This window comes from Ovis canadensis, chromosome 9, assembly GCF_042477335.2.
Source record: "Ovis canadensis isolate MfBH-ARS-UI-01 breed Bighorn chromosome 9, ARS-UI_OviCan_v2, whole genome shotgun sequence".
Classification (NCBI taxonomy): domain Eukaryota; kingdom Metazoa; phylum Chordata; class Mammalia; order Artiodactyla; family Bovidae; genus Ovis; species Ovis canadensis.
In genome coordinates this window covers 69,237,277-69,260,123 of record NC_091253.1, presented here as the reverse complement: position 1 = coordinate 69,260,123, position 22,847 = coordinate 69,237,277, and the positions used below count along the sequence as shown (strand labels likewise).

Here is a 22,847-nt window from a genome sequence, read left to right as displayed (position 1 = left end):
CCTGGAGATTCCCATGGACAGAGGGGCCTGGTGAGCTACAGTCCATATCGTTGCAAACAGTCGGACACAACTGAAGCGACTTAGCATGCACAGACCATCTCCTAGGGCCTAATGCATGATTTTCCAAACAGTTGAGATTTTTTTTTACACATTTCTCATATTGAACTAGCCAGAATAACTAATGCTAAGTGCCACAGGAGACAACTCTTGAAATCTTGGCTTGTGCAGTACAGTTCTATTTCTTGCACATATAACGTCTGATGCAGGTGGAGCATCTCTTTGTAGCCTCACCATCTGGCATGTGTGGTCTCCAAAGTGGCCTTGGATGCTTGGCAGAGAAGGACAGAAGGAGGCAGTCTGACTGTTCATTGCTACTGCCAGGAGCTCGGGGGAACATCATCACTTCTGCTGCCAGTTCTCAAGTGCCAGTCCATCCTGTGATGGGCAATAGAGGGGAGTCCTTGGAATAACTGGTCAGAATCAGTGCTGTCTCCACAGGTGTTCTGTGTGAAAGCAGGGAATCTCTAGCTTGAAGTCTTCAGGGACACCTGATACGACTGGCCACTCTAGTTGGGGTGATGTTTACAGTAAGAGAAGCGAAGACATCAAAAGCCCTGTTTTTTCTTAGCACTCCATTCTGGAAATCTGCCTTTTCTCCTGTCCTTCAGCCTCAGGTTTCCTCCTCTAATTCTGAAGACACTGGGGCTTGCTGGATGATGCTAGTGGTAAAGAATCTGCCTGCCAGTGCAGGAGATGTAAGAGACATGGATTTGATCCCTGTGTCAGGAAGATGCCCTGGAGGAGGGCATGGCAACCCACTCCAGTACTCTTTATCTGGAGAATCCCAAGGACAGAGGAGCATGGTGGGCTACAGTCCTTAGGGCTGCAAAGAGTTGGACATGACTGGAGGCAATTTAGCACACACACAGTATATATATGTGTGTGTGTGTGTGTGTGTGTGTGTGTGTATGTATATATATATATATATGTGTGTATATATATATATATGTGTGTATATATATATATATATATATATATATATATATATATAACTGATTTTGTGCCCTCCATGGTGGCTCAGCAAATAAAGAATCTGCCTGCAATGCAGGAGACACGGGTTTGATCCTTGGATCAGGAAGATCCCGTAGAGAAGGAAATGGCACCCCATTCCAGTATTCTTGCCTGGGAAATCCCAGGGACAGAGGAGCCTGGTGGGCTACAGTCCATGGGGTCACAAAGAGTTGGACACGACTGAGCAACTAACACTTTCACTTCACTTTTGGCCTCAGGTTTCCTCCTCTACATTTTGAAGACCAACTCCTTACTAGTATAGGGTCGAGGTGAAAGAGGAAGCCAAGTTTTGGTTTAAGCCAGAAGAGGCAAGAGTGGGAGGATATGGTTTACAGTCTGGCTCAAGCAGTTAGGGGTCAGGTAAGAGTTTGGCATCAAAACTGTGGGTACAGATAAGGTAAGGATGGACTTGGATGATGCCTAATGCACTCAGATTCTGCTACCGCATAAGACCACATGGCAGCATCTGGACAGCACAGACCAGCATCTACCATCACCACCTGCTGTTGTCCGTAAAGAGAAAATCATGTGACAAATCACGTTAAGAACTAAATTCAGAAACACAGTTTGTGGCTGCAAAGCACTGTTGCATTGGAGGTTCAGCCCAGTGCCTGGCAGCCTGAAGGTGTTGTTCTCAGCTGGGCTCAGCTCTGGACAGTTAACAGACTAGACGGTAACAAATGGCCTCCAAGTCAGCCCCCATCTCCATGGCTCTTGAGGGGAAATTGGGTGTGGAAATGGCCCTTTGGACAGGGTGCCAGCCAGCTTCGTTAGCCTTCTGTGTTTGAATCTATTGCTGTTTCTCTTGGGATCAGCTGAGGAATGGGAATATATGTCTCCTTCTCACTCATGGCTGCTGGTGGGGGAGAGACTGGCCAGAAATGTTTACTATCTATATTTGCTTCTTTGTAGCTCTTGAGGAATATATGACTGAGCTACAGAAGGTGAGAGACAAAGGTCTGGAGGCATACAGGCCTAAAAGGTAAACCTCAAAAGTAACTACGTACATAGCCCATTCCCCCAATGTGAGTCACTCAGTAATGTCCAACTTTGTGTGACCCCATGGACTGTAGCCTGCCAGGCTCCTCTGTCCATGGGATTCTCCAGGCAAGAATACTGGAGTGGGTTGCCATTTCCTTCTCTAGGAGATCTTCCTGACCCAAGGATTGAACCCTGGTTTCCCACATTGCAGGCAGATTTTTTTTTTACCGTCTGAGCTACCAGGGAGGTCCCCTATGCCCCCAGACCAGTCCCTAACTATAGACAGAGCCATGGGACTCATCCTGGCTAGTGAGCGATGACTCATCATATTCCTTTGCTCTATGGGCCTACTATCTGAAAGTTTCTAGTATCTAAAAGACTTGGAGAGTTATTGCAAGAATTAAATATACAGTGCATTCAAGTGCCTGCCGTATTACAAGCACTCCAAACATGACTGTTGTCATAACAGGTTGGTTGCTAGGCGGCTCTAGTCATGAGCAGATGATCTTGCTTAGTCCTTATTCTCAATCCTCTAGGCAGCCTGCAGATTTGATGAGCTCATAAACAGAGATCACATGACTTTTGGCCACACAGAAATTTTTTTCCACCTGGTTGCACATAGTTGCTGTGCCCTTTGCTGCCTTTGATGGATGTGATAAGAAGCTGCTGGATGTGAAAATCTTTATTGCATATGCTATAATGTTAGCTGCTCAGTTGTGTCTGACTCTGTGCAAGCCCGTAGACTATAGCCCTCCAGGCTCCTCCGTCCATGGAATTCTCCAGGCAAGAATCCTGGAGTGTGTTGCCATGCCCTCCTCCAGGCGATCTTCCTGATCCAGAGATCCAACCCAGGTCTCCTGCATTGCAGGCAGATCCTTTACCATCTGAGCCACCGGGATGTGCTGTAGGAACATTGTCTATAGCTTCACTCAGGGTCCTATCAAGAAAGATGCACTAAGAGACTTTTCTCAGACTCAAGTGGGAAGGAAAACTTGACTTCCCCCAAGGTGTGCCTTCTCCAGTTTTTTCAGTCTTATCATCAGAGAAGACCGAACTCATACTCCCAGGGGTTGGAGGCATAACCCTGAGCAGTATGAGCACAATTTCTGTTTTATGTTAAAAATTCATGTGATGTTTATATTCTTCTCCACTAGACATCCATGTTTAGTTTTAGGGATGTTGTAAATCTTATATCAGCTTATATGCTTGCCTCTGATGTTGACATGAGATTTATGGCTCCTCTTTAATAACGACGGCCAACGGAGATGGACTTCAGCCTGCATCCTTGTCTTGATCTTCTAGTTGCTGTGCAGTTTCTCCGGTTCTGATTTTAGTTTATTTATAACTTTCTATTTTATGGTATATTTTCTTGTGAATTGGCTCAACTGCTTTGTGGATATAAATGGGTTATGAATAAATAAAAGCATTCATATAAACCTTAAAAAAAAAGACTTGACAAGCTTGAAATAATTCCATCTGAGGACACAGACTATGTTCTTGGTTTCCTACAAACAGACATCTCACCCCCAACCTCAGTTGAATTGAACAAAAAGAAGGTGTTTAAAATTTTAACAGAAACAACACAAAAAAGCATAGCTAGTATTCTTGTTATCTACAGAAAATCAAAAGTCCTAATTTGAAGAGAATACATTAATAGTGATTTCAGAGGACAGATGTTGGAATCAGCATTTGAAAGAGTGGGTCCACTTCCTTCCTCGGTTTACCAAAGGCAGTAAAGAAAAATATTTTTAACCGCAGTGCTCATTATATTTTCAGCTTCACACATTGGGACAGAAACCATGTGATAGTCATATATATCTTTATGACAGAGATCCAAAACTAAGTTATCTGGTCTTTTGGGGACCCTTAGAAATAGTGAGAGGCTCAAAAAATGCAGAATGAGGACTGCAAATCTGATGCCTGTTTATCTCCTTGTCTCCCCTCCCAAACAACAGCCTCCATGAGGACTGGACCTTGTCTGCACAATTTCCTGGTGTATTCCCAGGGTCCACCATGGTGTTTCCCACGGGAGACACTCAGTAACTGCTTGTGGAATGAGTCATGACTATCTCCCTCCTGTGAGAAGACGTTTGCTGTTTACTAAAGGCCAAAACGTTGCTGGCTTCATAGCTTCTGCTATCATCTCACCTTCATCAAGTAAATTCTGTTTTGTTACTTAAGGGAAGCATTCCTAAAATGCGATGAGGTTCAGAAGGCCCTTGAACCTCTTGAAAATGTATGTAAAGATTTGTATGTTGGGTACACTTTTGGACAAGAGCATCCATGGTTTTCAGAAGAGTTTCAAAAGAACTTGTGACTTTGAAGATGTCAAGGACAATTGATATGAGGGATTAGTCATTTAGTAATCAATTAATGTGTATAGTACATGTTCTATTAATGTGTGTATATTCTAATGGTTGAGATTTTGTGTTTCCCGGTCAGAAAGAGCTGAGTCAGTTATGCAGTCTGACCTAAGAATGTAATCCCTTTAAATTCTCTTAATTACTTCACTTGTGAAATGGGAAAAATAATACCTAACAATATTGTGAGGATTCAGTGACATAACATGTAGAATGGTCCACCCATGGCAAGCACTCAGTTAATGGAGCTATTATTTTTGTTAGGGTCAGTCAATTAAACTGTATTCCCGAGACTATTATCACATACTCATCTGGATCGATTCTCAAGATAACAATTTTTGTTCTCTAAAATGAAATAAAATATATCTTTTTAAAAAGATTATTCTGTTTTCATGTACCATGGAATGATTTTGGAATGTCATGGAGAAAAACACAGAGGGAAAACAGGGAAAGGATTTATCTGTCTTGTGCAGCATCAATGAGGAAGTCAAGATGGACGAAGCAGAATTGGGTCTTTGTTAGAAACATTTCCAGCTTCTTCCTCCTTCCCTCCCACCTTCATTTCTATCACTGTACTATGCATACACCAAAGCACTTTGAGAAATATAGTCAAGTTAGTGTACACCTTTATGAATGCTTCTCTAAAATACAGCTTTGGGTTCAGCCTCTCTCTAAATCCACTAATTTAATTTTTGAACAGAGTGTCATCACAGGAATCATACTAAAGTGGCAAGTTTGATACACTTTTTTTTTCTAATTCTTTGAAAGATTGCTTCCCCCCCCCTCTAGTTCCCATTGTGTCCAAGAATAATTTTTTAAAAAGATTTTTGGCATAACCAATAAAAACCAGCACCTGTTCATGCCAGTGAGGTGACTACCTGTAGTCTATGTGCTCGTGCAATTGCTCAAATTATGGTCCAATTTGTCTCCTTTGAAAACCTCCCAGAACATTTGTGAGACAAAACCAGGCAATATAAAAGTCTTCTTTAGTCTTGATAAGGAAGCCAAGGTACAGTGGAGTGGAGCTTCTAGATATTTTTTATACTTATTTTTAAAAACAAAATTTTGAGATAATGTGGTACAAATTATAGTCATACTTAAAAGGTTGTGCTACAAAGGGATATTAGAGCCCATCTATTCCAAACTGCTAATATTTCAAAATTAAAAAATTAAAATCCAGGGGCTTCCCTGGTGATCCAATAACTAAGACTCTACATTCCCAATGCAGGGGGCCCGGGTTTGACTCCTGTTCTGGGAACTGGATCTCACATGGTGAAACTAGAAATCCTGTTTCCTACAACGAACACCTATTACCTGGCACAGCCAAATAAATAAAAATGTGACTTGGCCAAAGTCACATTACTGTTTTCCCCTTTTCCCTTATGTTAGTGGCAGGGCTAGGATGTGATAGGCTCATAGGTTGATTAGGTAGCAGTTGCTTCACAATTCAGTCAGTTCAGTTCAGTCGCTCAGTTGTGTCTGACTCTTTGCCACTCCATGAACTGCAGCACACCAGGCTTCCCTGTCTATCACCAACTCCCAGAGTTTACTCAAACTCATGTCCATTGAGTCAGTGATGCCATCCAGCCATTTCATCCTCTGTTGCCTCCTTCTCCTCCTGCCTTCAATCTTTCCCAGCATCAGGGTCATTTCAAATGAGTCAGCTCTTCGCATCAGGTGACCAAAGTCTTGTTCTAACTGTCGCTTCACAATTAATTAATAGAAACAGGCACATTCTTATCCCATTTTCTGGCCCTTAGATGTCTATCACCTTCTAGCAGGCCCATCTTTTGCATGACTTATTTCCTGAGGGACTTTATAGTCATCTGGTCAAGATAACACATTGTCACCAAACTGATGATGGATTTAAAGCAGCATTTCCCCATGTGCTTCTTCTATGCACCATTCGTTAGTACTCTCTGGGGACAAATAGCTGATGCTTGAATGAATTTTGAAAATGCTGGGCTGAACAAATATATATTATATATATATATTTGCAATCTATAGCCTGCAATCCTTCTCAGAGCCTTTAATATGTTAACCTGCATCATGTGTGTCTAAGAGTGGGGTAAATATATCATGTTTTCAGAGCTTACTCAACATGGAGCATTCTTGCCTCTCTCCTTAATCCCAGTATCTGAGAATGAGTGAGCCTTAAGTTATCATCCTTCTAGAGATATTTGCATTTTTCATATGGGATTTTTATCCCTTATTATTTGTTGAGCTCCTTATTTTCTGTGTCTTAGGATGTAAGATCTTTAAGGCAGGGAGAACGTCCTTCATCTCTAAATCACCAACACTTAACCCAATACCAGGCACTGTTCCTGGTACACAGAACAAATAGCACAAGATCCATCTATGATTGCTCAATGAATAAACAAAAAATGAGTTCAAACTCCCTACAGCTTGCTTTCTGGAGATAGAATTTGAGCTATCTAAGGCAACTAACCACATTAGCCATCTGTTACTCTTCATTTTTTGGATCATCTATGTTACAGTTCTGGGGTAAGACTTATTAAGAAAACTCAATAAAGAAAATTATTAAGGAAAAATATTGCATTATCACATCCTCTATCTTTCTTTGATCACTAAAGAAAAGCGAATGTTTACCAGCTTCGGTGAGGTACAATGAGGGCAGTAGGCATAGGAAAACAGAGCTGGGAAAGCAAAACTGGGAAGATTACAGGGATAAGCAATGGGACTTAGAACAATGCAAATGGAAGGAAAGAGAGTTTAGTGGGAGACCAGAACCAGAAGGAGAAGGAAAGGGTCAGCGTTCAGTCTACTCCCAAAGAAAAGCAATGCCAAAGAACGCTCAAACTACCACACAATTGCACTCATCTCACACACTAGCAAAGGAGTTCTCCAAATTCTCCAAGAAAGGCTTCACAGTATATGAACCATGAACTTCCAGATGTTCAAGCTGGATTTAGAAAAGGTAGAGGAACCATAAATCAAATTGCCAACATCTGTTAGATCATCGAAAAAGCAAGAGAGTTCCAGAAAAACATTTACTTCCGCTTTATTGACTATGCCAAATCCTTTGACTGTGTAGATCACAACCAACTGTGGAAAATTCTCCAACAGATGGGAATACCAGACCACCTGACCTGCCTCCTGAGAAACCTGTATTCCGGTCAGGAAGCAACAGTTAGAGCTGGACATGGAATAACAGGCTGGTTCCAAACTGGGAAAGGAGTATGTCAAGGCTATATATTGTCACCCTGCTTATTTAACTTGTATGCAGAGCACATCATGAGAAACGCTGGGCTGGATGGAGCACAAGCTGGAATCAAGATTGCTGGAAGAAATATCAATAACCTCAGATATGCAGATGACACCACCCTCATGGCAGAAAGTGAAGAACTAAAGAGCCTCTTGATGAAAGTGAAAGAGGAGAGTGAAAAAGTGGGCTTAAAGCTCAACGTTCAGAAAACTAAGATGATGGCATCTGGTCCCATCACTTCATGGCAAATAGATGGGGAAACAATGGAAACAGTGACAGACTTTATTTTTTGGGGGGCTCCAAAATCACTGCAGATGGTGACTGCAGCCATGAAATTAAAAGACACTTGTTCCTTGCAAGAAACCTCGACAGCCTAGACAACCTAGACAGCATATTAAAAAGCAGAGACATCACTTTGACAACAAAGGTCAGTCTAGTCAAAACTATGGTTTTTCCAGTAGTCACATATGGATGTGAGAGTTGGACTATAAAGAAAGCTGAACCCTGAACAATTGATGCTTTTGAACTGCGGTGTTGGAGAAGACTCTTGAGAGTCCCTTGGACTGCAAAGAGATCCAACTAGTCCATCCTAAAGGAAATCAGTCCTGAATATTCATTGGCAGGGCTGATGCTGAAGCGGAAGCTCCAATACTTTGGCCACGTAATGAGAAGAACTGACTCATTTGAAAAGACCCTGATGCTGGGAAAGATTGAAGGCAGGAGGAGAAGGGAGTGACAGAGGATGAGATGGTTGGATAGCATTACTGACTCAATGGATATGAGTTTGAGTAAACTCCAGGAGCTGGTGATGTGCAGGGAGGCCTGTCCTGTGGCAGTCCATGGTGTCGCAAAGAATTGGACATGACTGAGCGACTGAACTGAGAACCAGAGGAGTCTGGTGGCTGGCAGAGTTCTTGGTTGAGGGGCAGAGAGGGGACAATCAGGTCTAAGGAAGGGAAGCACCTGTTTTGGATGGAAGAGGAGGATGGCATGCATGGGAAAAAGGACTTTTAAGATATTTTCTGTATAACACATAACCACACTCTGACTCACACTTTCTGCTTTGGAAGCTTCATGAAGGGCAAAATAAAATCTGGAAATGTGTTTGTTTACAGTTTTATTCCACTGTTGGACTTCCCTCTAGAGATTGGGCAATGGGAGACCTAATTATATTGTGTTTAAAACTAACAAAAACACATGAGAGAAAAATGGGACTCTATCAAGTGGTCCATTTCTCATGAGAAGGGGGACATCTTCTCTTGTGAAACAACTGTATACACTTGTCATTATCCACTCCCTCTTTACATCTCCCCAGTTGCTTGCAAAAACAAAAGAGCTTGGTTGGAAAGGCACTTTAAAGCTTATTCTTTTAGTTGATTTCATCAATGTACGTACAAAATCACGAAAAATAACGGAAAGCTATTTTACAATGCACGCATGTCTATATACCAGAAGAATAGATTTATGTAAAAGAGAAAGTATTAACAATCCTAATGATCTCATAACCACCAGAAGAAGACTCCTTACCTGTGGACTGCTTTCTCTGGAACAAAAGACCTAGCACGGCAGAATACATTTACTAGGTCCTCTGAAGGGATTTTATATGATTCTGAATCATTCTAAGTTAATACATAATTCTTTTAATTATTTTTTATTGATGGATAATTGCTTTACAAAGTTTTGCTGTTTTCTGTCAGACCTCAACATGGATCAGCCATATGTATACATATATCCCCTCCCTTTTGAACCTCCCTCTCATCTCCCGACCCATCCCACTGCTCTAGGTTGATACAGAGCCCCTGTTTGAGTTTGCTGAGCCATACAGCAAATTCCAGTTGGCTCTCTATTTTACATGGTAATGTAAGTTTCCATGTTACTGTTTCCATACATCCTCCCCTCTCCCCATGTCCATAAGTCTATTCTCTATGTCTGTTTCTCCATTGCTGCCCTGTAAATAAATTCTTCAGAACCATTTTTTCTAGATTCTGTATATTTGTGTTAGAATACAATATTTACCTTCCTCTTTCTGACTCACTTCACTCTGTATAATAGGTTCTAGATTCATCCACCTCATTAGAACAGACTCAAATGCGTTCCTTTTCATGGCTGAGTAATATTCCACTGTGTATCTATACCACAACTTCTTTATCCATTCATCTGTCAATGGACATCTAGGTTGCTTCTATGTTCTAGCCATTGTAAATAGTGCTGCAATGAACAATGGGATACGTGTGTCTCTTTCAATTTTTGTTTCTTCAGGGTATATGCCTAGGAGTGGGATTGCTGGGTCATATAACACATAATTCTGACGGTGAACTTCTCATGACATAACTATCCTTTTAATTATAGTTGCTTTACAATGTTGTGTTAGTTTCTGCTGTACAGCAAAGTGAATCAGCTTTATGTACACATATATCCCCTCTTTTTTGGATTTCCTTCCCATTCAGGTCACCATTCTTGCCTGGAGAATCCCATGGATGGAGTAGCCTGGCAGGCTACAGTCCATGGGGTTGCAAAGAGTGGGACATGACTGAGCAACTTCACTCACTCACTCACTCACTCAGGTCACCACAGAGCAGAGTAGAGTTCCCTGTGCTATGCAGTAGGTTCTCATTAGTTATCTACTTTATACTTAGTATCAGTAGTATATATATGTCAATCCCAATCTCCCAATTCATCCCACCCCTACTTCTCTCTTGGTAGCCATATGTTTGTTCTCTATGTCTGTTACAGTTTTATTTCACAGTTGCTATGACCCTATTTTTGCTTGGTAAATAAAATCATCTATACCAGTTTTTTTCAGATTCCCTTTAAGTACTTAAGTGTTAGTTGCTCAGTCATGTTGACCTCTTTGTGACCCCATAGACTGCAGCCTGACAGGCTCCTCTGTCCATGGGATTTTCCAGGCCAGAATACTGGAGTGGGTAGCCAGTCCCTTCTCCAGGGGATATTCCTAACACCAGGATTGAACCCGAGCCTCCTGCATTGCAGGTTGATTCTTTACCATCTGAGCCATCAGGAAGCCCTAGATTCTATGTATATGTGTTAGCATACAATATTTGTTTTTCTCTTTCTCACTTACTTCCCTCTGTATGATAGTGTCTGCCCTTGGTTCAAATATGGCCACCACATTTACCCAGGCAAGCATGAGTTCCTGAAATGCAGAGATGGCAAGAAAGCTTTCTTTGTACTGGCAAAGTGGTACTTAGGGGAATGTGCATATTTCTGGCTTGGGTCACCTAAAGCTACCTAGGTAACCTGCTATCACTCACCCAACTCTGAAAACATCCACCTCTGAAAACACGTCTGGCTTTCATCTTTCATTACCACGAGTTCATTTGCTTAATGAAGAGCTCGTGGCAGTTGGTAGGCTCAGCAGAAAGGAAGGAAATAAGGTGGGAAGAATTAGGAACCAAGTTTAATCCTAACATTGTTAAGCAACTATTATATACCAAGAGATGGAGATACAAATACAAATAAGATGAGTGTCCTACCCCACAGAGAGGGAAAAGAAAGGAGAAAGGTGAACTAGGTTAGAGATTGAGATGGAAAAAGGGAGAGAGAAGGAGATAGATAGAGGTGTTGGAAGGTAAGGCAGAGAAAGGCATCAAGAGAAGCACACAGAAAGGGAGCAATAAGTTAAAGTCAGAGAACTTAGCGACAGAGGGAAAGGAAGGAAATTATGAGGAATGGACCAAAAAAGGAAAAGGAAAAAATAGCCAAAAATGATCCAAGAAAAGTCAGGACAGAGAGGAGGTGGGGTTTGTAGGGGTCTAGTTTTACATCTTCTGAAGAAGTTCACTGACAAAAAAACATGCCCCATTTTCCATGTTCTTCACTTGTGTGAATAGAAAGTGGGAGAAAATTGTGCCTTTAGAGTTATAGGGTGTGTAGACAGCTTTAGAAGTTTTATATATTGGGCTTCCCTGGTGGCTCAGACGGTAAAGCGTCTGCCCACAATGCGGGAAACCTGGGATCGATCCCTGGGTCGGGAAGATCCCTGGAGAAGGAAATGGCAACCAACTCCAGTACTCTTGCCTGGAAAATTCCATGGACAGAGGAATTTTGTAAACTATAGTCCACGGGGTCGCAAAGAGTCGGGCACGACTGAGCGACGTCACTTCACTTCACTTCACTTCATATATGGTCAGTAAACTAAAGTAAAAGGTTCTCACACATTTTGTTTTTGGAAACCTTTTCTGAGGAAAACAAAAACCCTCAAATCCCCCAAAACACTAGATTCTTTGTAAACATGTAATAATGAAAAAAAAAAAAAGGCAGTGAGTGTTTCCTTTCTTTTTCATGTGATTTACACGGTCCTTTTGCCTTTTGGGGAAGGAAATGTGTCTAATATCAACTGAGGCAATTTATCATATTCAGCAAAGTCATAGTGGCTGTAAGTACTCATTACAATGTTTCCTTGAGAAAGGGAAGGGTGAAAATGGGAGTTTGGAGCAGATAAAATGGTCTATTGTTTATATTTGGTGCATTGTATTGCTCAGTGGATTTTTTTGAGGAAAAAAAAAAGTTGGTGTCTTTTAAATAGGTGGTTGAGAGTGGAGTATATCTAGATGTTTGCTGAACTAGAGAAGTGCCCTTGTATCCCGATCTCTTAGGCAGGTGTTACTTGAAGGCATCTCAATTGATAAAATACAGATAGCTGACACTTGGTCATCACCTGAGAGAGACGGAGATAGAGGTGCTGGGGGATGCCATCAATCACGCAATGATAAGCACTTAAGACTCTCTGGGGTGAAAGTTAATCGGCAGGCCAGGATCTATCTTGCCATCTCTTTCCGGGGTGTTAGCGTATCTGCGGAGGAACAGACCTGTGTCTTTTACCCAGCTGTGCTCCACATGAAAGTGTTCAACAGTAATAGCCATCATGCTGGTGGGATTTGGTGCTGGGGGAATTCTGTGTGCTGGGAGCTGGAGGGAGGCCACCAATTCATTCCACATGTTATTTCTCCAGGAAACACAGCATAATTGAGGACAATTTTCCACCATGAATTGCATCATTAGCTAACACAGAGAAAGTGAAATGCTGTTAACTTTCTTTTTTTCTTCTGCAAAGCTGATGAGCTGAAGAAAATAGAAATGAAAAGTTTAATGTAATTTTTTTTCCCAAGGATATAGGTTGAAAATCAGAATCAAAACACTTTTACACGGTAATAGAAATCCCACATTTTAATACATTGCCATGCACATAAGGAATCAAGTAATGCTGAATACAAAATAGTCAAATATACAAAAATGATAAAGCAGATTTTCAAGCCTGATAGAGATCATGCTCACAGATACAAGGGGGCAAAAATCTGTAGTTTCATTTCTATCAATTTAGAAAGAATCATGCCCCCACCCCGAAACTCTTTTTGAGGACAACCCGGAACACAGGGAAACATTATAAGAAAAATGTAAAGAAGACCCAAAGGGAATTGGCAAGTTGATAGCTGCTTAAGATATGGAAATTGGTAGTTCAAAATTGTGGTGTGCAATAATTCTTGTGTTTAGAGAAAGAAGTTTCTAAACATTGTATGCCCTGGGAAACTCAGGGAACTAAAATGAACATCCAACAGAAAAGGCACTCTTATTTTACTACATAACCAGCTTGTGTCCTCCTTAAGTCTAGTCTTGGGAATTTTCTAGGGTGCATAGAGGGAAAAAAAAACAACAACCCACAGTTGCGGGCAATGAATAAGGAAAATATTTAATTAACCACTCTTAGGGGACTAAGAGATTTCAGACTGCTGGTTTAACTACTCACTTAAGGAAGCTATAAAAATGTCTCCCATCTACGTAGGCTTTTGTGTTATGAAATGTGCTTTTATAGCCATGTTTGCTAGTGTTTGTAAAATAGTGAACTTTCTTTTTTTTTTTTGGTCAGAATTTTTCCCACTCATGTGCAACTGAAAGCATTCCTTTCATATTCAGTTCCCATGGTGTGATTTTTCTTCTTCTTCCTTTCCTAGCACAAAGACACCAGCTCACCTAGGAAGCTCGATGTGGCTGTTTCCTGTGACCCGCAATTCATCAACTTCATTGGCTTTCTTTAACCTGAGGGTTGGCAATCTTCACCTGCGCTCAGCCCAGCCCGAACTCTCTCCCTCAGCTCGGTCACAGCGCTCTAAACCTTCGAGAGGTGGAGATAAACGGTCACCCTGGCCGTAGGTTCTGCAGACCAGCCCCCATGTATTGTGTGTGCATACAAAATGCTTGAGTTACCTTCACCTTTTTTACACGTTGTACCAAAACATCTACTGAAGTTTCTTCCTAAGTAGCATTCCTCCAAATAATTTGGTAGCTTCCCCAAAACGTTGATTGGTACTTTCTTACCATTTCACTTTTTAGCATCCCAGAATGGACTCAGTAAAAACAGCTATGAGAGAAAGGCATAATACAAGGGAAAGGAACTCACTGATGAAAGCCTATAGCCCTGCTCACCATGATGAATACACAGACATTGGTCATACAGAACAGCTTCTCCCCTTAGCTCAATTTGGCCTCCAAACAACCCTGTCTGCTAAGGCAGAACAGGTAACATCCCAGACAGATGAGCAAAGGCCCAGAGAGACGAGCAATTTCTCTTGAATGCAAGTATTCTTGAATTCGAAACGGTTTCCCCTTTATCAGAGCAGTGCCACTCTCCACAGTATCCTAAGAATATTCAAGTACAGAAACAACAGTTCAATATTTTCTTTTCTCGGGTATTTTTGATGGATAATATATAATTGTGTTACAATATGGATCTTTTCTAAAATTTTGTGTACAGCTGTTTAATTTGGTACCTAACACTATCAAATAGCTGGATTAACTGGAACTACAGCAGGTGTGCTGGGGTGACACCAGAATGACAGTGGAATTCGTTTCAAAACATTCGCGTTCCCTTGGCTTTTCAGCAGATGAGTTGCTTCTGTGCCAATCACGACTGAGACAGGGCAGGGTCAAGAAGCTGGCTCTATTCAGCTCTCTGAAATAGGAACTTCCACTTGTTAAATCACGGTCTTCTCAAACCTGGCCGCATAAGGATAGCGTTTTTCGACTGGGGAAGGAGAAGTAGGGGTGTTGGAATCACTCAGAGCCCCTGAGAACCTTCTAATTCTCTTTGAGTGAATTTAAGCAAGTGGAACCCAGACTACCCCAAGTGGGAGGTCCACACTCATTCAGCAAAGAGGCTACTGCTTTTTGAAAGAGAAGGGTGATGTGATGGGAGAGTGAGATTATGATGAAAAAGACAAAGGTTCCAGTGTTCAAATGTGAATCCTACCCCCTTGCATGCTCCCATTTCTCTTTAAGGTTTCCACCTATAAACTGGGTCCTTTTGATGTGAAAAAGAACCTGGTTATGGGCTTCAAAACTTCTGCAGCTGGTACACAGGGAAATACTTCTGGTCTTTTCTCAAATGTCTTAAATGGGAATTGGCGTAAAAGTGAAGGTGTTAGTTGCTCAGTTGTTTCAGATTCTTTGCGGCCCCATGGACTGTAGCCCACCAGGTTCCTCTGTCCACGGGGTTCTCCAGGCAAGAATAGTGAAGTGGGTTGCCATTCCCTTCTCCAGGGGATTGTTCCGACCCAGGGATCAAACCCTGGTCTCTTGCACTGCAGGCAGATTCTTTATTGTCTAGGCTTGCTCAAAAGCTGCGACAGAGTGAGTGGGAAGTGACCAATGCAAACATATAAATGCAGTTGACTGTGGCTTAAAAAACACTGAAAATAGATATAAAGAATTAGAATTGATTTAGGGAATCATATCAAGGACCAAGGCGGTACTCAAAATTCAAACTGCATTTTTGGAATTATGCTTGAACAGAGAGTCTATTCAGAAGGGGTCTTTATAACACGTGTGCTACTTAAGAGGGAGGTCGGGCTACCCTCTGAGGAGATGGGAGAAGACCAGGGTATGCTTGTGGATTGGAACAGAAGCGACCATCAAGGTATTTAATGGCAGGTGATTTTCTTCAAGCTTATGTCACAAAATCAATACCCCTTCCTCTGAGAGAAGCAATGATCTAAATAATGTGTCTCATTTTAGAATTTTCTTGTGAGTAAAGCATTTGAATATATTTTCATCGGAATTGGGTGTGGGTGGTGGTGATTAAATAAAACCACATGAGACAGATCTGTGGGCTTCGGCACATCCACCCAGCCTAGAATTCCACCTGTAGTAGCTGTGTGTGCTAATGTGCCAAGGCCACGTGAAGGCAACCTATTTATTTCCTTTGATCCAAATGGCTGAAATTTAAAAGGCTATAAACAATGCAGAAGGCAACCAGCCTTAAAGATTTTAGGTGTTAGTATCTCCAACTTTGGCTTAATTTAACAGTCTCCTTGTTTACATCAAATGGCTGTTTCAATCACTGTCCTTTAGGCAAAAAGGCCTGGCTTTAAGAGCCTTTCTAAGGCTTCCGTAAATGTTGGAAGTTTGCAAAACAAGACAACAACGAAACAAACAATGAAACCCCACACCACTGGCTCCCACAGCTAAAAAAGATATTGTATAATCAGAAGTAATGTTTAAATATCTATAACTTCAGCCAGTCACCTGCAATTCAATGCAAGTCATATGGTTACTTTGAAATTTTATGAGGCCTGAGCTGTTGGTGCCTGCTAGTGCTTGATATAATTGCAGAAGGGAACCTCTGAAGTAAGGATGCTTGGGGCTCTGCAAGGTTTTAAATAGCCCTATATGTGGCAATGGAAACTCCAGATTTACAGTGCCTTCTGTACCCCTTTTCTGCTGTTCTGTGTTGGTAATTTCTCAGTCTGTGCTGCTGAGTCAGTCAGGGTTAGTCATTCAGTCGTTTCCAACTCTGCGACCCCACGGATGGTAGCCCGCCAGGCTTCTCTGTCCATGGAATTCTCCAGTCTAAATGTCTAAAACCAGTCCCTACTCAGCGGCACTTCTATCTGTCACAGGCAAATTTCACCCTGAAAAGGCCAGATCTTAGTGCTTGCCGCACTTGCCCAGAATTTTCCCTGCAGAGCCAAGATGATGGTCAGAGGAAGCCAGGGTGCCATGCTCCTAACCATTTTCCCAATGAGATCTCCAGGGAAGACTCTATTTCGTGCTTTTCATTAAGGGCTGGTGTAACCTCCTTGGCTAATTTTTCCTTAAGCTTACCACAGGTGGTTCACCTTCAAAAGAAGGCTCCCCATCTCCTTCCTGGAGTAAGTCACCAGAGGAAAACAATGCAAACACAGTTCTCTTTGACCTTGAAGCTGTGTCTCAGAGCCAGGAATATTTCGCATTGATAAAGCAGAACTCACAAGCGAGTTCCCTGGCTACGGGATGAGATGCACATCTCAGGAGACTAAGGAGAAGGACCTGCTTGTCTTTGAAACTGAGTCCCCGGCTGTGTCCTGAGCAGGTGCATCTCCTGGGCTGTCCTCTCTTGTGATCACACGGCCCTTGTTTTGATTATTGGCACTGACCTGCCATCACCACCACCAGCCCCCCGCCTCGCCCCCAGATCAGAATCCTTGTCCCAGTGTTGTTTGGGCAACTAGCTTTCACCAAGATCAAACTTAAGAAGGAATTCTTAGTCAGTCCTGGGGAAAAAAGGTGACAACTATGATTCTCTGTTTGAGTTCTTTATATAATACTTGAAATCTACCCAAGGAACCATGTGAAAAGAAGAAAGAGATTAAAAGGAAAAAAAAAACCCACAAAAAAAGCAAGAAAATGAGGTGGAGGGGGTGTGGGAGAGGTGAATAAAAACAGCCTTTAAGGCATAGAAGAATTGGTGTCTTTTTAAAGATTAAGTTTTTAAAAAGAGACGACAGGCAGCTTTAAGTCTAGTTGTCAAGTAACAAAATTACTCTAAAGAATGCACAGGAAAGCATCACAAAGAATGAAGCTGCTAAGCACAGGAAGAGGAGGTTTTGGTAAGAGAAAGTACTAAGGGGGTCTTGAAAACTTTTCTTCCATTAGACTTGTATTGTTCCTATCCCAAAACAATTATGTGACATTTGCAAAGAAAGCCTTTGTAAGAAACAAGGGAGTGCATCTATTAGAGGTTTTAACCCTTCGTTTATATTCTCACTTAAGGTTGATATTCGTTTCCCTTTGAAGGTTAAAAAAGAGGCTTAATTCCCCCAGAACGAAGGACTATTCACCTCTGTCTGGGCAACTGAGAAGGGACTCTGGAGGGAATCCGGGTTGTTTCTCTGTAATCTGGAGGTAGAAGTGGATGGCGCAGTTACACACCTCACAGAGCCTAAGCAGGGAATCAGACATGCCATTACCCACAAGAAAGCTGACAGTGTCTCTGTCCCCCAGCTACATCTTAAACTACTCAGGTGATGTGCTTTTTACCCTAGCAGAACCACCGATGCTCTGCATATTTAAATTCAGTTCTGGAGCCCGAACTGAGCTTATCTGCCTTGGCACCCCCAGAGAGTCTGATAAGTATTTGTTTCTGTTCATTCCCAAGAGTGCCTTTCCTGTGTGAGTGTAGGGGCCAGACTTTTAATAAAAGGTGCAGCACAAGTTCAAGTAAGAGGAAAAGTTAACGCATCAACAGTTTACAGCCCTTAGACATCAAAGCCTTTATAGTCTTCCTTCCCATTTCCTGCCTCCTACTAAACAAAACTCGACAGAGCCATCTCTGGGAGGTAAAATGTCCTACACGCATCTTGGGAAGAAGGTACAACACAGCAGGAAGTAGCCACGGGTAACTGTGGGTCAGCACAGAACAAAGAATCCCAACGCTGAGAAGGAAATCGTTTCTCCAATTTTGCTGGTTTAGGTCATGACTGTTCTGGTTTTAAGCCACCACATTTCCAACACCATGCCCTCAAATGATTTCAAACAGAGGTTGACAGTTTGGAAAACAGTAGCAGTTCATATGCAAATATGTGGTACGTGCCAGGAATTAAGGCATTTTTAGAGAAGCCATCTTCAATGGGGCTCTTTCACTGTCTCCATCTTTGCCCTCTCTTATTTCCACCTTCACCCACTATCTTTAAATAACCGTCCAGTACACTTTGACTCAAAAGAAAAGGGCTAGACAACTCTACTTATTTACTTGTTCATAACATATTTTGCAAAAGCCAAAGTAAGGATGAATCACCACCATTTAATGAATATCTATCTGCTCCATAAAGCATGTTCGGTTTTCCAAGGGTGTTAACAGTCATTAACATTCCCAGCTAAACCAATGCATTCCCAGCTACAGTATCTCAGCACCTGGCAGTAGCTCTGTTGAGTTCCTCAGGCCCAATTCTGTATCCCCAGGACTAGCTATAGAACTGGGCTTCCAGAGATGTCAGCATAATGACGAATGGCTGTTTCTGTATAGGGATGGGAATATAGGTGACCAGGGTGGATATCAAGAGAAGCAACTGAAACTTGCTTTGGGAAGCGCTCATCAGCTAAATCTGGGCGCTGGAAGGGTTGGCGGTGCATAACAGGTGCAAATACGTGGCCTGATGCTGTCCATTACCTCCCCCTCTGCCGCTTGCTTCCTCAGTCACGGGAACTGTGTGCAACCGTCTCCCCTACATTGCTCTGGAGGGGTGAATGCTGTCTGAATTCAGTTTTCACTGTGGAAAAGGTGGGGTTGGGATAGTGTTTGGGAGGAGGAGATATAAGGGCAGGGAGAGTCTACCTTGTAAACCATAGTGCCCCAGCTCAATGCTTGGCACATAGTAGATGCTCAATAGACACTTGATTTCTAAAGAAAGGAAGAAACAAAGACTGGAGTGAGCTCTGCTGTTGGAATCGAACCTCAGGAGACGGGTGGTGGAGACTGAGGTGTCCAGGGGCATTGGCAGCCAGGCTTTGGCCTCTTTATTTTGGATCTGTAAAGAATTATAGTGTTGGTCCTGATGCTGACCCACCAAAGGGCCAGATCTTGGCGGTGACCGAAGCTCCTGTGCGTTCCCACTTGGAAGCCCCCTTCTTTGGCACCACAGCCTGCAGGCTCACAGTGAGGCATCTGGCCCGGTGACTCACCCGAATCACCTTTGGATCTCCCTCCTTCCCTGTCAAGCGTCCAAATCTCAGGCAGGACGTTTTCTAATGGGCTGTGCATTTCCTGATACCCCCAGGGGAGGAAAGATGTGGGGAGAACAGACAATGAGTGTGTGTCTGGTGACCCTCTAAAATGCCAAGCTTGCTTGTGCTGGCTGGGTCCCAGGGTTGTTACATGTATTTAAAGAAAAGTCTCCTATGCCTGCGAGCCACAGACTGGGATTGTGGGCACACAGAACATACTTGGCTGAGTTTCTGATTCAGTCAACTTTACATTTTCAGGGGGAAAAAAATGCCTAAAGCATGATATAGGGTCAGTCAACATGAACATTCCTCTAATTCCTAAAGACAAGCAATAACTGGGCTGACTGGCATCCAAGGATTGTGCTTTGTTGTAAAACATAGTAAAAAATATTAGTTATGGGTATAATTCCAGATAGGATTAAAAAGGACTGGTAGGTTCTCTTCTGAGGAAGAAACCTAGTGTGTGGTTGGAAACTCTTGCTTCCCTAGACATACAAGGGGTCACGCTATTTTTTCCTCTTCAGAGAACTGAGATCAACACTTGACCTAAAGCGTTTTCCAAAGTGTTAAAGTCACACCCCTTTATTCTGCTGTCCTCACTATCAACGCACCATAGTCTAAGATGAAAATATGGCCATTTCCCCCCACTTTTGGTGAAAGAACTCTTCTATAGAAAGAGAGAGTATGTACACTGGCCAATTAGAAAGAAGCCTCCTGTGTTTGAGTGTGTGGATGTGCTTGTGCTAAGTTGTGCCCAAGAAGAAGAAAGAAGAGGAAACGCCCACCATTCCCCAGGCCCACCTTTATCTCCCTTTGGTGCTGTAAGAAATCCAGTAAAGTGTCAAGAGATTAAGTCTAACAGTATTGTGGCCATATTTACCAATCTGTCCCAAACTATGGGGTATATGCTGAGAGTGGAGTCTTGCCTTGGACAGTCTGAGCCAAAATAGGACAAAATTTATAAGAAAGAAGAAAAGACTTGTCTTCTCACATGTACTGAACGTGCTGATGCGTTTCGGTGTAGGGTTATCATGTAAAGTGCTGAAGAGTTGGACAGACTACCTTTAGACACCATAACTAACACAATCGAGACATGTTTATATTCCTACCAGGGCATAATATTGTGAACACTTCCACTGAGATTGCAGGACTGCTGTAATTTTTTTTTTCTAACACATCATGCCATCTGCACACATAATAAAATAATCCAGTAGTTGCCATGCTAAAACAGGACCTGTAGTGAAGGGCACAGACAGCTCCCCAAAGGGAGCCTCAGTTATGCACAGTGATGAAAACTGGAAGCAATTTTCCAGCTAATGGTCTGCCAATGACCACTTGGAACAAGTTGGCACTGTATATTATGCACCTCATTTAAAAATCCAGAGCAAACTAAGATTTTCCAAAGCCCGTAATCTTGACTGAATGGGTGGCTTTTCAGTTAATCTGGTTAATCTGTCAATGCTCCAAGGGTATCTTCTGGCAGTGCCATGAGTTAGTCTTTCTGTGAGGAACAGGCCATGTTCGTATTGACTGGCAGGACAGCAGCTTGGAAGGCTAACTGCATTTATGGAGAACCCTCGGCTGAGGCTGTAAGAGGAAAAAGAAGAAAACATGATAAATTTCTTTATATTCCCATATTCTGGTATGTAGCAATAATCATATTCAAACAAACTTCAACATCCTTAGGTCAAAGAGAAAGCTCTAGTGGAGGTAATGGTGATTCAGCTTCAAGGCAGACACAGTGATGGGCTGTATTCTTGGAACGCCCTTCATTTTTTTTCCCCCAGAGCGTGGAAGATATCTGTCTCAGGGACACGCGAACTTGAATGCAAGGAAGGGGAAAACCAGATCCTTGGAACTGGCATTTGGCCCTATGACAGGGCTGCGGTTTGGGAACCCATGCTGTACACTGTGGGGTTTTATGCATTTACTTGATCTGGAAGATCAGATTGGGAATGGTGTGGAAGCATTTCAGGGGGCGTAATGTGTATAGTTGGTAGCCAGGGGCACTTCATTCTGCACTAAGAAGCTTTCCCAGGATAAAACCCAGAAGGAAATATTGGAAGCAGTATGGGTGGAGGTCCTGCCTTCGTTAGTTGAAAAGGCACACTGGCTGAGTAGGTTAGCGATTAGGTAGAGAAAGTTATTAAAACCTGAGCAGATTGAACTACTTGAATGGCAAACGTGCTCTTGACCTTGGCAATGCTGGTACAGATATATTTGTCTAATTTTTCAAACTTCATTTTCTAATTGCCTTTTATCTCAGTACTCCCTACCGATCTTATACCATATACACAGGTTTTCACTAATTAGTTAATAAAAGAGCACAACTGAATATTTTGCTCAGAAAAATATTTTGGTATTAGCTTAATTTAATACCCCAAACTATTGGGCAATGGAGAGAAATCAAAAGTTATTACTGTTAAAAAAAAAATTCCTAGGCTTTAAAACAGGCTTTTCAAAACATGAGAGAATGTACAGTTTATAAGTGTTTCATTCAAACTTATGATTTTTGAGACAAAAGGTGCTATTTCAGTGTATTAAATATAAAACAATATACACTACTGATAAGACTGTAATGAAAGTAGAATATTAATATATTGCTGGTGGCATTGTAAGCTAGAAAAATAATGTCAATTTATTTAAAAATTATTAAAAATTCACATTCATTGACTCTGTTCCCATTCTAGGAGTGCATCCTAAGGAAATACTTTTTAAAAAATGAAAGAAGTTATATGCACAAATGTGCAACCCAGAGGTTATTTATAATAGTGGAAAATGTAGAAAACAACCAGTTTCCTATTGTTAAAAATTTAGGTTAAGTAAATTATAGTACATTATTAAGATGAACGATTACATGGCCATTAAAGTAATAATGATGATGATGCTGTGGCAAAGTGGTGAGCAGTTGCGATAGACCACAATACAAAGCTTATGTCCACATGGCTATATTTAAAGTGGATAACCAGCAAGGACCTACTGTAGAGCACAGGGAACTCCGCTCAGTGTTAACTCCATTCATGTACCAACCTACATGGGAAAAGAATTTGGAAAAAACCAAACACCACAACAGACACAAGTATATGTATAACTGAATCACTTTGCTGTACACCTGAAAATATCACATTGTTAATCAACTCTGCTGCTGCTAAGTCGCTTCAATCGTGTCCGACTCTGTGTGACCCCATAGACAGCAGCCCAACAGGCTCCTCCCG

At 42.0% G+C, this 22,847-nt stretch overlaps 1 protein-coding gene across 8 annotated transcripts in view; it reads right to left on the bottom strand.

The window, feature by feature from the left end:
• The window catches only part of SAMD12 (sterile alpha motif domain containing 12), a 527,507-nt gene that overhangs the window by 63,267 nt on the left and 441,393 nt on the right, over positions 1–22,847 (bottom strand). For 6 of the 8 annotated variants that reach the window (XM_069601104.1, XM_069601102.1, XM_069601103.1 and 3 more), the window contains one exon: positions 18,693–21,219. The exons of 1 other annotated variant lie outside the window; for it this stretch is intronic. In XM_069601104.1, coding sequence (XP_069457205.1) covers positions 21,197–21,219 — 23 coding nt within the window. In that variant the 3' untranslated portion in view covers positions 18,693–21,196. Of the gene's footprint in view, positions 1–18,692; positions 21,220–22,847 lie in introns of those variants that run through there. One more of the 8 variants, XR_011259241.1, reaches the window with a different exon arrangement.